The sequence below is a fragment of the Cucurbita pepo genome, chromosome LG13 (genome assembly GCF_002806865.2).
Source record: "Cucurbita pepo subsp. pepo cultivar mu-cu-16 chromosome LG13, ASM280686v2, whole genome shotgun sequence".
Taxonomy (NCBI): Eukaryota; Viridiplantae; Streptophyta; class Magnoliopsida; order Cucurbitales; family Cucurbitaceae; genus Cucurbita; species Cucurbita pepo.
This window is the reverse complement of record NC_036650.1, coordinates 582,754-598,775: the sequence shown is the minus strand read 5'-3', so window position 1 is coordinate 598,775 and position 16,022 is coordinate 582,754. Positions and strand designations below refer to the sequence as shown.

At 39.0% G+C, this 16,022-nt stretch overlaps 4 protein-coding genes across 5 annotated transcripts in view; 1 reads left to right on the top strand and 3 right to left on the bottom strand.

The window, feature by feature from the left end:
• LOC111808842 (NO-associated protein 1, chloroplastic/mitochondrial) overlaps positions 1-1,910 on the top strand; it is a 6,636-nt gene extending 4,726 nt beyond the window's left edge. Inside the window, exons 11-14 of the mRNA XM_023695043.1 lie at positions 75-164; positions 516-625; positions 1,315-1,571; positions 1,649-1,910. Of these exons, the coding sequence (XP_023550811.1) occupies positions 75-164; positions 516-625; positions 1,315-1,561 (447 nt within the window). The 3' untranslated portion in view covers positions 1,562-1,571; positions 1,649-1,910. The remainder of the gene's footprint in view (positions 1-74; positions 165-515; positions 626-1,314; positions 1,572-1,648) is intronic.
• A 135-nt stretch (positions 1,911-2,045) lies between these two features.
• LOC111808843 lies at positions 2,046-5,695 on the bottom strand. Its single transcript, XM_023695044.1, has 3 exons — positions 5,514-5,695; positions 3,477-3,679; positions 2,046-2,577 (listed from the first exon to the last, which is right to left on the bottom strand). Exons 1-3 carry the CDS (start codon positions 5,607-5,609, stop codon positions 2,241-2,243), a joined length of 636 nt encoding a protein of 211 aa, XP_023550812.1. The 5' UTR covers positions 5,610-5,695; the 3' UTR covers positions 2,046-2,240.
• An 875-nt stretch (positions 5,696-6,570) lies between these two features.
• LOC111808255 lies at positions 6,571-10,045 on the bottom strand. The gene is made up of 6 exons (XM_023694126.1): positions 9,807-10,045; positions 9,503-9,718; positions 8,344-8,510; positions 7,175-7,256; positions 7,027-7,095; positions 6,571-6,918 (listed from the first exon to the last, which is right to left on the bottom strand). The coding sequence occupies exons 1-6, from the start codon at positions 9,924-9,926 to the stop codon at positions 6,748-6,750; spliced, it is 825 nt and encodes a 274-aa protein (XP_023549894.1). The 5' UTR covers positions 9,927-10,045; the 3' UTR covers positions 6,571-6,747.
• A 1,044-nt stretch (positions 10,046-11,089) lies between these two features.
• LOC111808107 lies at positions 11,090-13,568 on the bottom strand. Of its 2 annotated transcripts, none has more exons than XM_023693914.1 (4): positions 13,393-13,568; positions 12,638-13,211; positions 11,656-12,560; positions 11,090-11,563 (listed from the first exon to the last, which is right to left on the bottom strand). In XM_023693914.1, the coding sequence occupies exons 1-4, from the start codon at positions 13,504-13,506 to the stop codon at positions 11,495-11,497; spliced, it is 1,662 nt and encodes a 553-aa protein (XP_023549682.1). In that variant the 5' UTR covers positions 13,507-13,568; the 3' UTR covers positions 11,090-11,494. The 2 variants fall into 2 exon arrangements, with proteins under 2 accessions (XP_023549682.1, XP_023549683.1); XM_023693915.1 differs by having other exon boundaries at positions 11,656-12,548.
• Between the last annotated feature and the right edge of the window lie 2,454 nt (positions 13,569-16,022).

Genomic DNA, 16,022 nt, shown 5'->3' with positions numbered 1-16,022 from the left:
TTTTTTTTTTTTTTTTTTTTTTTTTTTTTTTTTTTTTTTTTTTTTTTAATTTAGCATTTCATTTATGCTAACAGGTTCAACCAGAAACATGTTTGACATTTTATGGTCCAAAAGGATTGCAGATCCACGTGGTGCCCACTGAAAAAGCAGATGAATTTTACGAGGTAATTAAAATGCTGTCTGGAATTAGTAAGAACATAGATTAGTTTTTCTAAACTCTCATGTCAGGTAGTAATCAACCGAAGATTATGTATCATATGAATACTTATCCGTTCGATTTTGTGTCTAATAGGTCTGTAGAAGTTTTTAATAGATTGATTTTTGTTTTTATATGTAATAGGGACTTTAAATTTTAANTCAACCGAAGATTATGTATCATATGAATACTTATCCGTTCGATTTTGTGTCTAATAGGTCTGTAGAAGTTTTTAATAGATTGATTTTTGTTTTTATATGTAATAGGGACTTTAAATTTTAAAGTTGGTAACTGGATGATTTCTCTTACAAATTGACAGAAAGAAGTAGGAATTTCACTAACACCTCCATCTGGAAAACAAGCAAGGGATGACTGGAGAGGGCTCGAAGTAATGCGTCAATTGAAGATAAATTTTGAGGACGAGCAAAGGTGCAATATAACTCTGGTTGACCAACAAGTTATGTAGGGTTGTAACAGCCGAAGCCTACCGCCAGCAGATATTGTTCTTTTTGGAGTTTTCCTTTCAAGCTTTCCCTCAAGGTTTTTAAAATGCGTCTACTAGGGAGAGGTTTCCACACTTTTATAAAAAATGTTGCGTTCTCCTCTCCAATCGATGTGGGATCTCACGATCTACCCCCCTTCGAGGTCCAGCGCCCTTGCTGGCACTCTCTCCATTTTCCAATCGATGTGGGACTCCCCGATAGGAAGGAGTATGGACACGAGGCGGTCTGCCAACAAGGACGTTGGGTCCCGATGGGGGTGGATTGAGGGTCACATCGATTGGAGAATGGAGCAAGTGCCAGCGAGGACACTGGACCCCGAAGATTGGTGGATTGTGAGATCCCACATTGATTGGGGAGGAGAACGAAACATTTTTTTTATAAAGGTGTGGAAACTTTACCTAGCAGACAATGTTTTAAAAACTTCGGGGAGAAGCTCGAAAGGAAAAGTCCAAAGAGGACAATATCTGCTAGCGGTGGACTTGAGATGTTACATCTTTTGTAAAATATCATTTTTCCTCTCCAATGTTGTTCCGAACCTGTTTTGGTTGATGTAATCTGGCTGACATAGGTGCATCTGAGGAAATAAGAACTTATTTCTCTTTGCATTTTCTACAGGCCTGCTTGTGATGTGGCTATTTCAGGCTTGGGATGGATCACTGTTGAACGAAAGAAGTCGCTCCAAAATAATCACTCAGATTTAGAATCATCCGTCGATGAACTCGAGTTGGCTGTACATGTCCCCAAGCCAGTGGAGATTTTCGTTCGACCTCCCATGCCCGTTGGTAGAGCTGGATCGGAATGGTATCAGTACCGCGATTTGACAGAAGAGGAAGAGGAAACAAGACCAAGATGGTTTTTTTAGAGTCTTTTAGGTACTCTCTCTACCTCTCTTCATCTATATATGTTTCACGATTAATGGTCTAACAGGGCTGCTGTTTCTTCTGCCTAGGCGAACGAATTGCTACAAAGAAAAGTGACAATGAATCGGTTCGTTTACAGGCTTATGAATGTTATTGAACTTCGAGGAATCTGAATTAGGCATCTTAATTCTCGACATTCTATTAACGGAGATGCAGATGAAAAAAAATCAAGGAGAAAATGTAGAGAGCACACAAATTTGTACAAAAGAGTTGTACGGACAGATGGACAAGAGATGTACTATTATTGAAATAGGTATATACCATCGATCAAGAGAATTGAGATTTGAGTTACCCTCGTGTTAAATTTAAAACAAAAATGTTGGAGGGAAAATCACCGGTAAGAATACTCGCGGCCCCTTTCTGGGGAGGGAGAGATGATAGGCCGACGTTGAAGAACAAGTGCCACGTTAATTGACAAAGACGAAGGGAGTAGCTAATCGATTCAAAGACATTCCTTTTCACATAAAGATTACATGTTTTGTTCGATAATCTTGCTATACAATCTCTCTAAGCTAGTCGATTTCGATATAGGAACAAAACCAAAACAAACACAGCATCTTTCTAAAGTTCATTCTCTAAGCTTACTCATCTCACAAAGTATGCTCGGAGACCGACTATGAATCACACGTACTGTCGTCGTGCATACGTATCTTCGTGAACAAAAACAGGTTGCTGAGTATTTTGTGGTGGAAACTGAGGCTGCCCCAAAGCAATGTCTTGAGCTGGAACAGGGTTCCCCCACAAAGGGCTATTGTTTTTTGCCAGATTTAAAGTGAGGTAATAGACTATTGCCAATAGAACACTTGCAAACGACAGAACGGCGCCTCCAGCAAAGACTCCGGGTTTCACGACATAGCAGTAATAGTAGTAGTTACCGAAGTACATAGTCCCGCCACCGTGCTGGTCGTTAAGGGCAGCACCGGTCAGCAACAACAAGAAGGCTATAACAAAACTGAACCTGAGAATGCAGCATGGAATATGACGTCAAGACAGAGTAATGGTGTAAAACGTACAAGATTATGATCTTAAATTCCCCAAAATGTGTAGGATTTGCAAGTGAATTCGCAGAGAACTTGTGGAGGCGTCAACAGCGATAACCGAACAAGGGCGACCACGAACGGAAGAGACGATGTGTATATACATACAGACACAACTAGTGTGTAACTTATCTATTGCACTAACAAGTGTCCAAAAGAAGTATAAAAAGTGTAATAACTCAAGCCCACCGCTAACGGATATTGTCCTCAAAATGTGTTTGCTAGGGAGAGGTCTCCACACCCTTATAAGGAATGTCTCGTTCCTCTATCCAACCGATGTGGGATCTCACAATCCACCTTCCTTGGGAGCCCAGCGTCCTTGCAGGCACACTGCTCGGTGTTTGACTCTGATACATCCCAAACCCACTGCTAGCAGATATTGTCCTATTTGGGCTTTCTCCCTTCCAAGCTGTCCCTCAAAGTTTTAAAACACATTTGGTAGGGAGAGGTTTCCACACCCTTATCAGGAATGTTTCATTCTCGTCTCCAATCGATGTGGGATCTCACAATCCAGCTTCCTTAGGAGCCCAGCATCCTCGCTAGCACACCGCTCGGTGTCTAGCTCTTATACCATTTGTAACATCCCAAACCATTTGTAACAGTCCAAACCCACCGCTAGCTAGCAGATATTGTCCTCTTTGAGCTTTCCTTTCTGGGTTTCCTCTCAAGATTTTAAAACGCGTCTACCAAGGAGAGGTTTCCACACCCTTATAAGAAATGTTCCGTTCCCCACTCCAACCGACGTGGGATCTCACACAAAGTGTCCGACAAGTGTTAGATGAAATGAGAATAGAATTAGAATGGTGGAGAGAGCAGTTACCAAGAAATAACGAAGCTCAGGAGTGCTATTTTCCAATTAGGATTGGAAGGGTTTGGACTTCTTTTGCAACAAATGCAACCACTCGAAACATTTACAATTAGTTGTGCAATCAACAGAGAAATTGCAGCAGTTAAACCAAGACCCATGGCTGGACTCCGCGGGTATGCACACTCAGAGGTGGAGATGAACTGAACCTGAGAGCCCTGTTACATAAATTGGAATCAATGTTACTCCTTTTCATGGATTCAAGAACAATAAATAATACCAAAAGAACAATGGATAAGAACCTATCTAAATATCAGTTCAACGATTAGACGGTAGCGTTCACAATTGTTAACGGAAATTGTATAATAACTTTTGAGAAGAACGAAGTCTCTCCCTAACAGACGCGTTTTAAAAACTTTGAGGGAAAGCCTAAGGGTGGGTTTGGACCGTTACAATGGTATTAGAGTCAGACACCGGGTGGTGTGCCAGCNTGAGCGTTTACAAATGGTATCAGAGCCAGACGCTAGACCTCGAAGGGGGTGGATTGTGAGATCCCACATCGATTGGAGAGGAAAACGAAGCATTCTTTGTAAGGGTGTGGAAATCTCTCCCTACCAGACGCGTTTTAAGAACTTTGAGGAGAAGGCCGAAAGGGAAAACCCAAATAGGACAATATCTGCTAGCGGTGAGCTTGGGCTATTACAATGATATCAGAGTCAGCACCAGGTGGTGTGCCAGCAAAGACGTTGGATCTCGAAGGGAGGTGGATTGTGAGATCCCACATCGATTGGAGAGGGGGACGAAACATTCATTATAAGGGTGTGGAAACCTCTCTCTAGCAGATGCGTTTTAAAACCTTGAGGTAAAGTTTGAGAGGTAAAGCCCAAAGAGGACAATACCGGCTAGCAATGGGTTTGGGATGTTACAAATGGTATCAGAGCCAGACACCGAGCAATGTGCCAGCGGAGACGCTGGGCTTCCAAGGAGGGTGGATTGTGAGATCCCACATCGATCGAAGAGGGGAACGAAACATTCTTTACAAAGGTATGAAAACCTCTCCCTACCAGATTTCAAGCACCCATCTTAATTATCAGAAGTTGCATGTGTGATTCAGTGAGAAACTATCAACATACATGAGAAAAACTGAAAAGGGTACTCTTAAATTTTGAATCTTTGAACAATCAAAATATCATTTTGTCCTGTCAGATAGAAAGAAAAACATGATGGAATCGTATAGTAGACTGACTCCCTGGATAGAGAGTGTTGGCTGCAGCAGCTGTTTTAGAGACAAGTCTCAATTTGACAACTCGACAGCTATTCTAGAGACAAGTCTCGATTTGACAACTCGACAACAGGGCAAGACCCAACATCAAGAAGAAAATAGATAAGAGGTCCGCTAGTTACGATCTAGCACTATGCGGATAGAGAGTGTTGGCTGCAGCAGCTGTTTTAGAGACAAGTCTCAATTTGACAACTCGACAGCTATTTTAGAGACAAGTCTCGATTTGACAACTCGACAACAGGGCAAGACCCAACATCAAGAAGAGAATAGATAAGAGGTCCGCTAGTTACGATCTAGCACTATGCTATAGGAACGAAACTAGACTAGACTGCTCTGTCTCCTTCCACCCACATACGACAACAACTGCAACCATTCCAATAGTGATGATCTGGGTAGAGAGCACTGGTTGCAGTACCTGTTTTGGAGACAACTCTCGATTTGACAACTCGACAACAGGGCAAGATCCGATATCGAGAAGAGAATAGATAAGAGGTCCACTAGGTACGATCTAGCACTATAAGATACATTACCTATCTCCTTCCACCCACGAACAAGGACTGCAACCATTCCAATAAGATACATTACCTTCTAGAGTTCACCAGAGACATGAACAAGAGAAAAAAAACCTTCCCCCTTCCATTTTCCTCAGTAATTACAGAATCCAAGAGAATGATCACGAAATGCAAGAGAAACCCATGAACACAAAACGAAATGCAAGTGAAATCCAATGCAAAAAAGGGGAAACGAAAGGGGAAATCATAAGAAATGACCTTGATTCTTGTAGCCTCAGCAACGAAAGCAGTAACAGATGATAAAATCCCGAGTAAACCCGCAACAGAACACACCACCAAAACCCTTCTCTCCATCCCAACGAGGAGGATGATGAGTTGTTTACAGAATGTGTGTTTGAGAACTCTGAAACCCCTTTTTTTGTTTGTTGTATTTGTTGGTGGGGTTTTGGTATGGTTTTGCTTTTGTTGGTGTATTGGCCAATCTTTGGGTGTTTGCTTAAAGGAGTAAAAGTTGGTTGTTTTCTACTTTTCCTTTATTTGTTTTCGCCCCTCCCCTATGTCACACTATTTTGGTTAGGTTCTTCGCTCCCATGTCCCGCGTTTGTTCGAGAAGAGAACAAACCACCATTTATAAGGGTGTAGAAACTTTATCCTAATAGACGCGTTTTAAAGCCTGAAAGGAAAAGTCCAGACAATATCGGGTAGCGGTGGATCTGGATCGTTACATTCAGACAGTATAATTATAAGTGAAATAATAGTTAACTTTCTTAGATTTTTAAAATAAATTTTTTAGCTATTAATAATGGCGATTTTCAAAATTAATGGAAAGTGTTTAGTTGAGTCGCTTCAATGTTTCAACCCGTTGATTGGTCTCATAAAAATTTATATTTTTCACATAGAGAATGTCTATTTTATCCACTTGATCGAAATCCGAGACCCTAATGAGAGATTCTCTATTTAAACCGAAACTCCAGAGGGAATGGAGAACATTTTTTTTTTACTGTAAATGGGATTGGGGATAGGATTATATTTCTAGTCCCTACCACTGCCCCATTCAATATATATATATAAATTAGTTAATTTTGAACTCTAATTACAATATTTAATTTTTTTAAAATTTTAAAAATTAATGTTGGTATAAAATTAAATATATTAATGAAAATGGTAAGATATGAAAGCTTCTCCGTCCCCGATATCGGCAAAAAAATAAATGAAAAAATTTAGTGGGATGGGTACGAAAAGGCTTCTCCGTCCCCTCCCTGTCTCGTGAACTCTCTACTGTGACTAAAATTTTTACGTCGGAAGAAACTAAAAATATTTTGAAGTCGTATTTAGTGGTCATTTAGATACAAATTTGAAAATTTCTAATGAACGATTATTAGAACGCTAGCTTGGTCTAATCAAATATAATTTGATATTATGAAGATATGTGCAGGAGAAAATGAGAATAAGAAGAGACATAGAGAAGGGCAAAGATGAATGGATATTATGATCACTGAAGGCCATAGACAAGCAATGCTCCAACAGCAGCAACGCCAGCAACCAAGCCAGCAATGACTCCAATGGGTGGCAGACCCCCTCCTATTGCCTTCCCTGTGTTCACATCATACCTTGCAAACCTCTTCTTTGGTGCTACACATTGAGGGCATGCATATCCTTCAGGCTGCCACCATATTCAAAAACAACTACCCGTTATGAACTACGCTCGTCTTATTTTAACGATGATGGTCTAGAGAGTCGATATCGAGACATACGAGATGAATATACATACCTGCTCGTCAAAAGGTTTTGATAAGGTGTAAATGTATCCACAATCCAAGCATATATGAGTTGCTTTAGCCTGTGCAACAAATTTCAATGCAATGCCATCAGGCCTAAAGAAGGGTAACATTGTGATGATGGGTGAGGGATGTGCTTACCTTTTGTGCTTCTGTAAGTTTTCTTCCGAAGCGAGGTGGCGCGGGTCGCTTTGGGAGACGTTTGACATCGACATCAGCGCCTCTGTTTAACAAGTTATGTCTTGTTGGTAACGATTTTATTTCTCGCTTTCTATTCTCGAAAATTTTGTTTGTTTTCTCACTAAGTTCTTTACTATGGTTTTCACATACACATGTTTTGTAACAGCTCAAGCCCGCTAGCCCACTGGTATCAGATATTGTCCTCTTTGGGCTTTCCCTCAAGACTTTAAAATACGTCTACTAAGGAGAGGTTTTCACACCCTTATAAGAAATGTTTCGTTCCCCTCTCCATCGGATGTGGGATCTCACAATCACCTCATTTGAAGGGCCCAATGTCCTTGTTGGCACACCGTCCGGTGTTTGGCTCTAGCTCTGATACCATTTGTACAATCCAAGCCCACCGCTAGTGAATATTGTCCTCGTTGGATTTTTTCATCTCGGCTTCCCCTCAAGGTTTTAAAACGTGTCTATTAGGGAGAGGTTTCCACACCCTTATAAGAAATGTTTCGTTCCCCTCTCCACCTGATGTGGGATCTCACAATCTACTCTCCTCGGGGGACCAGCATTCTCACTGGCACACTGTCCGGTGACTGACTCTGATATCATTTGTAACAACTCAAGCTCACCGCTAGCAAATATTGTCCTCTTTGGGCTTTCCCTTCTAGACTTTCCTTCAATAGTTTTAAATGCGTCTACTAGGGGAGATTTTCACACCCTTATAAGGAATGCTTCGTTCCCCTCTCCACCTGATGTGGAATCTCACAATCCACTCTCCTTAGAGGACCAACATTCTCGCTGGCACACCGTCCAATGACTGGCTCTGATACCATTTGTAACAACTCAAACTCACCGCTAGCAGATATTGTCCTCTTTGAGCTTTCCTTCTATGCTTTCCCTCAATGTTTTGAAACACGTCTACTAGGGGGAGGTTTTCACACTCTTATAAGAAATGTTTCGTTCCCCTCTCCACCCGATGTGGGATCTCACAATCCACCGTCCTTAAGGGACCCAGCGGCCTTGCTAGCACACCACCCGGTGTTTGGCTCTAATACTATATGTAACAACTCATTTCGATTCTTAAAACTTTCAAAATTATGCATCAAATGAGAAGGTGAAAGGAGGAAAAGAACCTGTTAACTACAAAGTAGACAGAATCAGGCTTGGCTTGAATGGCAGTTTTGGTGAATCCCAACTTATCTGCAGGCCATAATTCATCACCAAAGAAGCTGCTGGTGTATAGAACTTGGTCCCCTGCTTTTAACCCTGATTTTGCTGCATTCCCTCCTCCATCCACTGCCTAACCCAATATAAACCCCCCAAAATCACCTCAGTTACATAATATGCACACAAAATCCAATGTAGGACCCTAAACCCTTAAGCTATGTCCGTTTAGTCTTCTATTACGTCCTTAAACATTCAATTTTATGGATCATAAGTTCCGTTGTTAATCTAATCAACGCTTTAATGATAAGCAAACTATGCATTGTAGAAGGACGTAAAAGAACTAAATAGAAACGTATATAAGCTATAACTTCATACTCTATTATAGTTCTAAAAAACGTTATGGACTGTCACGACGTACGAAAAACGCTGTCGATAGCGTTTTCGTAAGCTATCGTATATATTATTTCTTGTAGTGCACTACGAAAGTTTAAGGACTAAACAAACACAATCCTCAAAGTTTAGAGACTCTAACAACTTGTAATTAGTAACAGCTCGAGCATACCGCTAGTAGATATTGTCTTCTTTAGGCTTTCCCTTTGGGGCTTCCCCTCAAGGTTTTTAAAACGCGTCTCCTAGGGAGAGGTTTCCACACTCTTATAAGAAATGTTTGGTTCTCCTCTCTAACTAACGTGGGATCTCACAATCCACCCTCCTTGGAGGCCCAGCATCCTCGCTTGCACACCGCTCAGTGTCTGACTCTGATACAATTTGTAACAGCCCAAACCCATTGGGCAGTGTGCCATCGAGGATGTTGGCCCCCTAAGGAGGTGGATTGTGAGATTCCACGTTGGTTGGAGAAGAGAACGAAGTATTCCTTTATAGGGGGTGGAAACCTCTCCCTAGTAGACGCATTTTAAAACTGTGAGGCTGACGACGATACACAATGAGCCAAAGTGGACAATATCGGTTAACGGTAGGCTGGGGGCACTACATAGGTTGTGCTTTTAAACACTTTTTTTACGAACTTTGGCCATAGCTACTCTAAGAAAATCATCTTAAAGCTCAGCTCATCCAAAACCCAAAAATGCACAAGTAACAGCAAGAACAAAACCGAAGAAGACTTACAGTGATGACAACACCACCGCCAGGTTTCTGGCCCAACGTGAGACCCAAGGGCTTATCAACTTCGACCTCAACCGTCTTGGAAGCTCCAGCAGTTTTAGCCGCCCTAATCTGAAGGCCCCTCCTCGAGCGGCTGTGGGCCTCTCCATTCTCAGCCACGAACCAATGGGACACACCCTTCTTGGCTTCCTGCACCGACAGCCCTTGAAAAGCGCTTTTCTGAAGAACCCACAACAAAAACAACAAAAACAGTCAATAGAAAGGCACAGCAATGAAATGGGATTTGGGTTTTGTGAATAATGGATACCTGAGGGAGTGGCGGAACAGAGGGTTTTGAAGATGGAAAGAGGGGGGCTCCGATGGTGGTGGTTCTGGTGAAGGCGGCGGAGCATGAGGAGGATGAGCCTGCAACTATGGCCGATGACATTTTTGTGGAGATGGGGAAGGCTGTGGAAACAGTGGGTGATGTGATAATTAATATGATATGGTGTGGAGATGGTGGACTTGACACAGCCACACGCCTATTTCTGATGCTGTCCACTAACTAACTGCACAATTTCTCAACTTTTTGGCTCTCGTTTTGAAGGTTATTATGTGTATTTAATAAGAGGTACGTTGAATCCCACCCACGTTGAGATGAGTATCAATGGTATCATGACTCACAATAATCCCCTTGTCATATTGATGGATGATGTTAGCCACCCTAGAGAAACTAATATCAATTTCTATGAAGCATAGGCAACTGATTGAAATGGACATTATCACACTATTAAGTATCGAGAGACAACTTATTTAACTAAGTTTTGAAAGAATTATAGAACTTTTTAAAATACTTAAAAATTGTCTCGTCCTCCTATGAGTTCTTGAAATTCACCCATAAATATCTCGAAAGAATCACTTTATCACACACTTTGAGTCTCTAGAGACAATTCATTGAACTAACTTTTGAAAGATTCAAAAGTTGTCTCGTCCTACCCGTTCTTGCATTTTAACTCACAACTAAAACTACCCAACGTTCTCATTTTTGTAAAATATCAATTACAGGATGTTTTTAGTCACTTTGGTTGCACTAGATCCATTTAAAGCGACCTCGTTGTGTAATAAAAAAACTAGTCATAAGTTTAAGGTCATCATGTTTTTGTGTATTCTCTTTTATGTCTCAAACGGAATCAGCTTGTGTCATAATTAATTTAACCTCCAAAATTTAAAAAGTAAATAATATTATATCAATAATTTAACGTCATTAAACAATATATCAAATTTAGTCTTGAAATAACACTTTTTTACGCCGTTGCTAAAATTATGATGGACGAATTTCTCTATGTCTAAATCAAAAGTGTTAAAATATCATTTTAATCGGGTCACAACTATTTACCGATCTCAAAATTATTTATTTATTAAAACGGGTTAAATAATAATAATAATTTACATATAAGGGAATATAATTTCAATATTTATAATTAAAACTATGCATTTGATACCAAAATTTGTATTTTTAAATTTTTTCATAATTAACAAATTATCTATAAGAAAAATAAAATTAATTACCATTCTTACATGGCCCCATTTGCAAGACAAACATCACACACAGGAATTAAAGATTTTAGCCATTCATGATCAAATGATGAAGAAAAAACATGAACTACTAATTGTTTATCTCAAAAAACATCATGGGAAAATACAAATTCAAGAACACAACACAGGCAGGCAAACCACAGTTTGTCTCTCTCACCCACCCACCATTAAAGCCTTCTAAAATAGCTTCTCCAACCCATCCATGGCTACTTGTATACATAATCCTTGTCTATATAATCCTTTAAGATGCCATCAACTAACTGACTAATTGTATAAAGGCATTCATTATTAAATGATGAACATGTAAAAAACAAGACAAACTAATTGTTTACCTCAAAAAACATCATGGAATAATACAAATTCAAGAACAGAGGCAAGGCAAACCACAGTTTGTCTCTTTCAACCACCATCAAAAGCCTTCTAAAATAGCTTCTCCAATCCATCCATGGCCATCCTGTTTTCTGGCAGTGGCTGTAAAGCAGTTCTAACCTGTGAACAACACATGATATTTGTCATTAAGAACTCAAAACTACAGAGCAATGAATGTTAGAAACATAGTCAAAATTCAAGATGATGCTTACTTTTGGGTTGATATTATTATTGTTGTCCATCTTCTTTTTGTTAAGTTGGAGTTGTTCCTTGAACATCTTTCTCAGCTGTCTCAGGCTCATGTCGTTTTTCTCCACGGTTTGTTTCTGAGTGCAATTGGCTTCTTCTTCAGCATCTGAGTTGTCCATTAGCAGCCTGGTGGCTTGTTCTTTATGTGATGATTTAGTTTCTACAACTGATGGCCTGGGAAATTGGTTTGCCAATGCCAATTGGGCAGCTGCTAAAGAGGGTAATGATTGAATTCCATTGTTGTTGGAGGAAACTGACACTTCGATCAAAGCTTCCTCACATTGAAGAATGTCATTGGGTATGTCGGGATGTGAATCGATAGTGTCGACATTTGTGTCAGTAGGAGGAGATTCTTCCATTTGATATTGGATCTTTACATCAACCAAATCTTCAGAAACATTCTCAGGGAACTCCATGACAGATTCTTCAACGCTGCTCAAGACATCATCAACTTGGGTTTCCTCTTCCACATTTTCAATGGGCAGAGACGATTCTTCGGCAGAAATATTCATGGGTTTGACTTCTTCAATTATATGTTCTAATTCAAAAATAGTCACGTTTTGTTTAGATTGGACTTCCATACCGGATTCTTCTTCGATGCTCGAGTGGTGAACTAAAGTCAAGTCCACGTCTTCAGAATCCAGAGAAAGTTTGTCAGAATCGTTGATTTCCTCCGCAGAAATCTCCACTGAATCTGCAGAACATTTCATCGAATCATCAGGGTCCATTTGTGGTTCCTCCATCTCATTCTTCTCTTGTTCATTGGTTTCTAACTCCAAATCTTCATCTAATTTGCTTTCTGATTTATCGGTGTTATTTGACTCTACTTCCAATTTCGTTTCCTCCTTCACGGGTCCTGCACGAATTGCTATCAATCATCAAATGTCGCGATTATACAAATCAATATGCATACGAAAAAGAATAAGCCATTCTCAAATTGCAAACCTGCACTGTTAGGCATTTCATCGAACGACATATGGACAGTAATTGGCTCCATTTTCCTGTCTTCCGCTAAACTCAAGCTCTCCATGGTCTGCTCCAACAATCTGACGGATCTTCTTGTACTGTAAACTCGTGGCTCCATAGCTCCATTGTTCCGAGTCTGAGTTCGTTTACTAGTCGAGGCCCCCGCAACTCTCTTCTGGCTTTTAGGCACAGCAGGCGTATTTTCAATCACAGGCTTTTCATGATCCAAATCATTATCCTCTTCCTCATCAACCGTCATCTGAAAATCTACTTTCTTGCAAGCTGAAGAAGCCCCCGCCGTTATTCTCCGGCTACTCCGCAAAGACGGAGTAGTCAGAGTCACATTTAGATCTCTATTTTCTGACTCCTCTGTTCCTCTTGCCGCAGCTGCACGGCGTGTTCGAGTAGTAATAGGATCATCTTTGACGGCTTTTCTTCTTGTCGAGGTTCTCAATTCAGTTCGAGGAATTTCGGAGGAAACAACCTCTCCTTTCATTGGCGATTCAGGCACTCCAGATCTTTCACTGCTCAAAAACTCATCGATTCCTTCAACCTAGTCCAATAGCGAATGAAAAAATGTCTAAATTAACTAACAAAATACCTAGAAAAACTGCTAGTTACTTTGAAGAAAGAAATCAGATAGAAGTGAAATCAAGTTCATCAAAATCTCAGATCCTTCAATAACCATATCAAATCAAACTACAGAACCAGTAAAAAGCAAAAAGATAACTCACCAATGGAAGAGCAGAGAGAGCGTCAGCCATGGCAACATTAGTGATATTGGCTGGTATCTTATTCCTCTTGCAGAGTGTTTGGAGTTCTCTCCTTGACAAGCTATGGAAATCCATGGCGATAGGAAGAAAAAATCTCTCGCACAAATTGAAAATTTTCTCACAGCCACACCGACTGAAACGAATTGATGAAGTTGAGCAGTGGAGGCCCTTTAAATAGACGATTAGCGAGAAACGAGCCGTTGTGTAAACCCTAAAACATATGACCGTTGGGAGCGTAGATTTTAAATTTTGAAAAGGAGGAACCAAGCCGGCTGTCATGACTTGTTTATATATATAATTTTATTATTGTTTTAAGATTAAAAAAATACTGAAAATTATGAAAGTGTATAAATATAAAATTTAAATTAGGAAGAAATTTCATATATAGTATAATATATAGAGAGGTTCTATTCTCAAATTAAAATAATAAAATAAAAAATAAAATATTATGATGCTGTCGACGTCCGTGGTTGACTCAAGTGCCACCCAAATGAAGTGAAATGGTCGCATATTACACGATTCACTACCTCGAGCATAGCAGAGTAACTATTATTTTTAATTGTTCATATTTTAGGTTGAATTATCATTTTAGCGTAAATATCTAATTTTAATTTATATATTTTTAATAAATTGTAATATAGAATGTCACCAACTTGAGAGGAGCCACCAACTTTAACGAGGCCTGCATAATAATATCGTTGTGAATCATTTACGGGTCTGGAATAGAAATGAGTGCGAGGTCTGAAATGACCATTCCTATCAGTAAACTAGAACGAACATTGATAGCCATAAGAACATTTGATATGTGGAAATCACTACAAGGAGAGTAAGATTCGGATTAGCTTGTTGATCGAATATCTCAAGGCAAGAACATTGTTTAAGATTCGAATCACTCCACAAGCAAGATCGATCATGTCTAGCTTGAATGATTCTTGTTGATCAAATATCTCAACGCAAGAACATTTGATTGAGATTCGAATCACTCCACAAACAAGATCAATCATGTCGAGCTTGAATGATTCTACATGCAACCTAAACTATAAATGCTCCTTTTACTATATTTTATAAGTCTGCTTAAAAATACAACATAAGTGACTTTAACATTCATACTTGATGACTATAATTAATTATTATGTAATTGTAACCTAAACTAAATAAAAAAATTTAAAATACATTAATGAAATATAATAACTCTAAATTGTCAACCACCCAAAATTTATAACATGAAACTTCATTATTGTTCAACGTCGCATGAATTGAATATCAATTACCAACACATACAAGTCAATCTCCCTGAGAATTTATAATTTCAGTAATATTTCAAATCATATCATTTATTGTGTATTCATTGTATTCTTAAATTTTTAATTCTTAATTGATATTCATTATAAAATTTAAATATCAATTATCTTTGTATTCGAGCAAATATAAATATAAAAAACAATAAATTAATTATTACGACGCAGTTGGCGTCGGCGGTTGACTCAAGTGCCACCCAAATTACCAATCGACTGTTGATTCAAGTGCCATGAAAATTATGCGAAATGCTCGTATATTACATGGTTCACTCTCTAGAGTAAAGTATCATTTATTTGTTCATATTTTAGGTAAAATTATCATTTAGCAACTTTTTTAATTTTAGGATTGAATAAAGAATTAACAAATGGACTAGATTATAAATTTTAACCAAACTTTAAGATATATTTTCGTTCGTTTAAAAGCGACTTTTATTACCAAATAAAGGTATGAATTTTATAAGTATTAAATAAATGATTTATTATATTTGACACAAAATTAAGTTTAATGACCTCTTGAAGGAGAAGAAAATGAAGAGTTAACCAACTAAACCAATTGTTGATGATCGTCCGATATATAGTTAACGAGGCGTTTTAGGTGGTTGTTGATCATGTAACGAGACGTTTTAGGTGTTTGTTGATTCTCTCTCGCATAATGTCCTATGTATGATAATTGTGATGATTGACTTCAATGCTAATAGTTATTCCCGAGGTTTTACGAATGAATAAACTTGAGCTTCATACCATGTTAAAAAGTTGTACCATGTATTCCTTTTTATGTACCATGTTAAGCTTTCAATATATCTCGAGTTTTTTTTGCACTGAACCTCTCTAAGCAACAAGAGCTTCATACTCTTGACAATTTTTTATAGATTTTTTTCTGTGTAACCCTACCATGTAGATTGGTTTGAAAATGGTGTGAGGTGTTCGAAAATGGTTGAAGTTAGTTGAATAGCCCACCCACTATGAATGGTTGGTAAATTTACTCGATATTATGGATGACTGGTTACGGAGGAACCGTTTCATTTTTGTAGGTTGGTCCGGTCTATTGCTTTTTCTTTGTGCCTATTTTGCCGTAGGAGGTTGGTTTACACGTGCAACCCTTGTAACTTCATGGTAAACTCATGGATTGGCAAGTTCCTATTTGGAAGGATGCAACTTCTTAACCATCGCAGTTTCGACTCCTACTTACCATGTAGATTGGTTTGAAAGTGTCAAGAGTAAGAAAAGGCTCCCCTAACTTAAAAAAATAATTTCATTCCTATATGAGACAAACTACAAACTACAGCCAACCAA

Bases quoted from the DNA above. Each gene is read 5' to 3' on its own strand.
- LOC111808255 (XM_023694126.1), bottom strand. From the start codon at position 9,926: ATGTCATCGGCCATAGTTGCAGGCTCATCCTCCTCATGCTCCGCCGCC. The intron at 9,719-9,806 runs GTATCCATTATT...TGGGTTCTTCAG, and splicing joins CTGTTCCGCCACTCCCTCAG to AAAAGCGCTTTTCAAGGGCT. The intron at 7,257-8,343 runs GTTCTTTTCCTC...CTTGTTAAACAG, and splicing joins GTCTACTTTGTAGTTAACAG to AGGCGCTGATGTCGATGTCA.
- LOC111808843 (XM_023695044.1), bottom strand. From the start codon at position 5,609: ATGGAGAGAAGGGTTTTGGTGGTGTGTTCTGTTGCGGGTTTACTCGGG. The intron at 3,680-5,513 runs GTCATTTCTTAT...TTTATGTAACAG, and splicing joins CTGAGGCTACAAGAATCAAG to GGCTCTCAGGTTCAGTTCAT. The intron at 2,578-3,476 runs GTAACTGCTCTC...CTGCATTCTCAG, and splicing joins CTGAGCTTCGTTATTTCTTG to GTTCAGTTTTGTTATAGCCT.
- LOC111808107 (XM_023693914.1), bottom strand. From the start codon at position 13,506: ATGGATTTCCATAGCTTGTCAAGGAGAGAACTCCAAACACTCTGCAAG. The intron at 13,212-13,392 runs GTGAGTTATCTT...CTATTGGACTAG, and splicing joins CTCTCTCTGCTCTTCCATTG to GTTGAAGGAATCGATGAGTT. The intron at 12,561-12,637 runs GTTTGCAATTTG...GATGATTGATAG, and splicing joins TGAAATGCCTAACAGTGCAG to CAATTCGTGCAGGACCCGTG.